This window comes from Anneissia japonica, unplaced genomic scaffold (genome assembly GCF_011630105.1).
Source record: "Anneissia japonica isolate Jap-2015-1 unplaced genomic scaffold, ASM1163010v1 scaffold694_len1028156_cov167, whole genome shotgun sequence".
NCBI lineage: Eukaryota > Metazoa > Echinodermata > Crinoidea > Comatulida > Comatulidae > Anneissia > Anneissia japonica.
In genome coordinates, this window is record NW_022727885.1 from 741184 (window position 1) to 746385 (window position 5202).

At 33.7% G+C, this 5202-nt stretch overlaps 1 protein-coding gene across 1 annotated transcript in view; it reads right to left on the reverse strand.

Moving 5' to 3' along the window:
• Positions 1-328: 328 nt before the first annotated feature.
• The window catches only part of LOC117113816 (coagulation factor V-like), a 20191-nt gene continuing 15317 nt past the window's right edge, over positions 329-5202 (reverse strand). Inside the window, exon 6 of the mRNA XM_033257250.1 lies at positions 329-2517. Within this exon, the coding sequence (XP_033113141.1) occupies positions 2471-2517 (47 nt within the window). The 3' untranslated portion in view covers positions 329-2470. The remainder of the gene's footprint in view (positions 2518-5202) is intronic.

Below are 5202 nucleotides of genomic sequence, written 5' to 3' on the forward strand. Positions count from 1 at the left end.
AGAGTAGGTTGTGGTGTTTCTATTAACAGAAAATAAAATTCTCATAAGTACGGTACTAAAAAATAAATGATGTATTTTTCAGCCATGTCGCTCCGGGCCGGATTGGAATTGGCGGCGGAGTCTACCAGCGGGCAGACAGCTAAATACCAAGAGTGTAGGTTATAAAAGAAAATGCAACGCTAGGCTACTTCCTGGTCACTTGATTTAATAATTGACAAAAGCTAAGTCACATCAAATCAAATTTCACTTTATTGCAATCAAATTTATCAACGTATATAATTTGTATATATAAACGCAAAAATACTTTAAGAAACAAAACAATACGTATTTAATAAGATTTGAAGATTTTAAATCATCAAAACTCTCATCGTTAAAATTACTATTATTATTATTATTATTACAATTTAACAATGTTTATTGTTATTATTTACAGATTAATTAATATACAAAATATACTAACACCATAAAACTAAAAGATTACCAACCATTATCAAAATTACAGAGTCAGTGCTAAAATGCAATAACTAGTATGAAGTTCTCTCTGGGGAGATTCGAAACTTAATTATTACTTTCTTTTCTGATATTTTGTTCCTGTCTTTCCTTTTTTTCTGGAACTTTACACACAAAAGCAATTAAAGAACTACAACATTCGCAGGTACCCAATCGAACTTTTTAGTGGGGAGAGCCGACCGGAGGTATGTAATGTATTGCCTAAACACACACATGTAAAATGCAGAGCTCAGATGGCCTTAATGCTCATAGCCCGCATCGACACACTAAATTTACTGTGTATATTAAACTGAACAACCACATATGCCACAGGTTTTAATTCGTAAAGCTACAAGGCAAGGAGGTTTACCTTCCCATTTTAATTTTAAATTGTAATCTATAAAGAATTGGTTTCTGGTCTAAATGCAATGGAGTGTGGTATAGTTATTGCAAATTCAACCCTCAATGTATTCTGCTCTGCTGACGACCTATTATTATTCAGTCTCATCCTCGATCGTCTGGCCTTCAAAATCGAATGAAATATGTATATAAATACATCTCTGATTATGGTCTTCAATGTAAACCATGCAAAACCACATTTACCGTTTTTTGAAAAAAAAAATAAAAAAATAAAGAAGGAAAAAAAAACACTCTTTCCCTAGATCCATATTTGTCTCTTTATGAATGTGAACTAAAATTAATGGACTCGTTACTCGGTCTTGTTTTATCAAGTGATCTTAAATCACCAAAAAAATGTTCAGGATAGTATTAGAAAGTGTCATAAGGCTTTTTTACTCCCTCAAATATATCGGGATCTGCTCAAATGTATCAGGATGTGTTACACTGGTTTTTACATTGGCCTAGCTGTTCTTACACAAAATATAAGTATCATTTGGAATTCTATCATGCTTCCTATCTTAGTGTACGGGTGATAATGTGAGCATTATTAATAGTATCATTCACACATAAACCACACAAGGTAAACCACTAAAGACAGCCATTGGCTGTCGATGTTTTGTAAAACTACCCCACTTCTACGTAGTTTAAGTATCGACCTTGTATGCAATCAACTCAGTCTCATTAATCAGAGCTTTCATAATATATCGAAAGCTAGGAAAGTGTATGCCTATCTATGAAATATAGAGATCAGCGGCCGAATCATTAGAAGTACATTAATACACCAAATTAAGTGCAATTTAAAGGAGATTGATAATATTTATTTACTTGCATATGAATAGTGATTACAGTAGAGATTTTAAGAAATTAAAATCAATAAGTTGTAGGGATCATGATGCTTCTGTTTGTCAACGTGTTTGACCCCGTAAGTATATGCACCCGGATCACAAAATGTTTTCGTCCTTTATGTTTAATTGTGTAATTTTGTTTGTTGAGTTATATTTTGTAGACAAATATATGCCTATTTTATGTATTTGCCGTCGGGACATGTGCATTATGAGAACTTATCGGTTTAGAGGTGTTTGCACTTATTGCCACGTTCCCTCGCTGGATTTTTTTAAAATGTATCTATTATGATGATTTATATTTCAGTCAAATAAAATAAAGTAAAATAAAAGATAATAATTAAAACAATTTGGATCGCATTAAATGTTGATTGCGAAGTTTCTAAAGTGTATTGTTAACCATATTTAAATGATAAATTGGCAATTATTTTTCATTCAAATGTGCATAATTTTAATGTATTTTTAACATACATATTTTTTTTTTAATATACACATTTTTTTTCTTTGCTTTTATAAATTACTGAAAATAGGTGGACCACACAATGGACTATTTTCATAAAAGTGATTTTCATAAAGTGTACATATTGTACAGTAATTATAATAAATGACCAACACGACAATGTGATGGGAACAGACATCAGATTGTGAAAACATGAATGCGCACGCCACATCCAATCGAGGGTCTTCTAATTTTTATACTGTAAACGGTTCTTCATTGCGTTTTCATATCCAAATTCTACTTAACCCAACTTCACATCAATGGTCATTGCACGTGCCACGCCAGTATCTGTAACAAAAATATTTGTTTGAATATCAGTGATCGTATTGTCACATCTGTTGATAATGTAAAGCAGGGCCTACCTCATCACACGGTCGGGCCGTCGCAAGACGAATTATACTCCGCGATAGACTACTTGACACAGCCTGCTGATTGTCCATTGCAGTCTGAACGGATCGTCATTAAAAATGATTCGTTGTGAGCTCGCGCCGTCGTATTGCGTTCATCATAGAATTGCATCGGCAACGACCGTGGGGCGCAGTGAGTGTTCGGCTGAAGTCTAAAGCTACGTTCACACCAAAGCCCAGATCCGGTCCGGTGCCCAGACAAAAAAAAATCATGAAAATAGGTTCAGTGGAAAAGAATATGATCGATCACATCAAATTCGTACGATTTGCAATCCGGACTAAAGATCCGGACCGATTGATCTGAGAGCCATTTGTATCATGAAATCATACGTTTTTTCCCCTTGGACCAATAATAAGCAACAAGCTTTGTTAGTTCGAACCAATCGAACGCATACGTTCTTAACCCAAATAACAGAGTTCCGTGCGCGATGTGAACGCAGCGTACAACAAATGTAGCAACTCACGATTTTTTGTCCGAACTCCGGACCGGATCCGGGCTTGATGTGAACGTAACTTATATTGAGTCATTTTTTTTCTCTTTTCTGATGTAACCATCACTTTTATTTATCAAAAATACATTAAAAATACAATATATATATACTGTCTCTTATACACATCTGTATTAGAAAGTTATTAAACTAAAGGCCCACATTCAACTGGCCTGGCATAATTATATTGCATTCATTCCAGTAAGCATAAATAGCTTCACATACTCTATACGTTTTAACATTCATCCCACATGACACAAGAACCATAAGCCTAATGGTTATGGCCTTAAAGTGTACTGACGAAACATGATTTAACCCTCCCCGATACGTAAAAACAACTACGCCTGCGCAGAGAACCTAAACTGCAGACTACCGCAAAGCAAGAGAGCGCAAAAATGGTTGGACATTGGACATTAAGGAATACTTTATTTAGTCTGAGAATGATCAACGACTGGAACACATTTACAAAAGAGTGCCCTCTTTACACTGCTACATTCTATTTAAACTATGAAGTCTAATTTCCATAAATTTACCATTAATGTTAGTTTTGTTAGCGTTTCGAAACCTCAATGAGAAGTTAAATATAAGCAAGAACAGCAATATTATAAGTACAGTGTTAATGTATAACAAAATAATAAAATTCAGAGGAAAGAAGCAAGAAATAGAGAATTATACATGCCGAAAATTCGGGGAAACCTCGCAAATTTAAATACCATTTTGTAATAGCTCATTTAAAAATACCAAATAATTATTAATTTCTCAGAAACAGCTCGAAAAAAAAAAAAGTTTTCGCTGATTTTCAAACATTTTCCACTATTCCATTTACAATAAGCAAAAACAGGGGTCGAACAATGTGTTGCCTTATCCTCCCAAAACGGTTTGTAGAAAAAAATGGGTTTTTTTCCACAAGTGATGTTATTAATTTGCGATTGATACCCGGAGATCGATGCACACTTTAAAATCCCCGAAGGACCTATGTGCTCCGCCCACCTCGTCCCTTGAGCGTCAGAATGTTTCAGGCGAGCACTAATACAGATAGTCCAGGGGCCAGGAACCGAAAAGGTTCACCCCTCTGCTTTATTCCTGTCATCATTTTTTGTTAGTTTCCTTTGTGTCTAAGCTTCAAGAAATACCTTGTTAGTCAAGCGATTTCTGGTTGCCAGTGCCTGTAAACCGACATTAAAGATAGGTACTTGTTTTTGTACACCATTAAAATTTGGTTGATTGATATAGGGTGAGGGGTAATATTTATGCCCACAACTTTTTACCAACTGAATATATTTTCTTGTTTTTAGTATCAAAGTGTAGAATAATAGATTTCTATCATTTGGTATAAAGAAAAATGTAATTACATTGTTAATTATGTCACATGAGGTCAAAAGGCCATCGACCACATGTCAACCCAAAATATCAATTACAACATTTGATAATAGTTTTTGCATCACGTTAAAACTAAATTAACATGAATAAAAGTGAAATGAAGCAAATTATATACTAAAATACGTGCATAGATATTATTATAACATCTTAGCTCAAGTAACTGCAAAGTTATGGCTTCGAAAATATGTGATTGTGTTTATATTACGCATTCACCATTGGATTATGATAAGAATAAAAAATATCTTAACTAGCTTTAAATAACAGCTATGATGCTGAAAACTGGTGATGATGTGTTATAAATTATTAGGTAAATATATCTACAATTGTGATACCTAACTAACTAGTGAATATAAAATAATAGAGAACTGCCATAGGTGTGTCCATGTCATGCATTAGGATTGATATAAGTAGGTGGGTCACATTTATGCCCACAACTCTTAACAACTGAATGTATTTTGTTATTGTTAGTAATAAGGTGTAGAATAGTACACTCTTATCATTTGGTATAACGAACAGTTTAGTTACACGGTTCATTATGTCACATGAGGTCAAAGGTCATCAACCACAGATCAATTGAATTCACCTATTAATTTATTCTAACTCTCGATAATAGTTTCTTTTCCTGTTCGAACTAAATTAACAAATAAACGTAGTTGAATTAAAATGCGCATTTAGATTAAATTATATATAATTATATA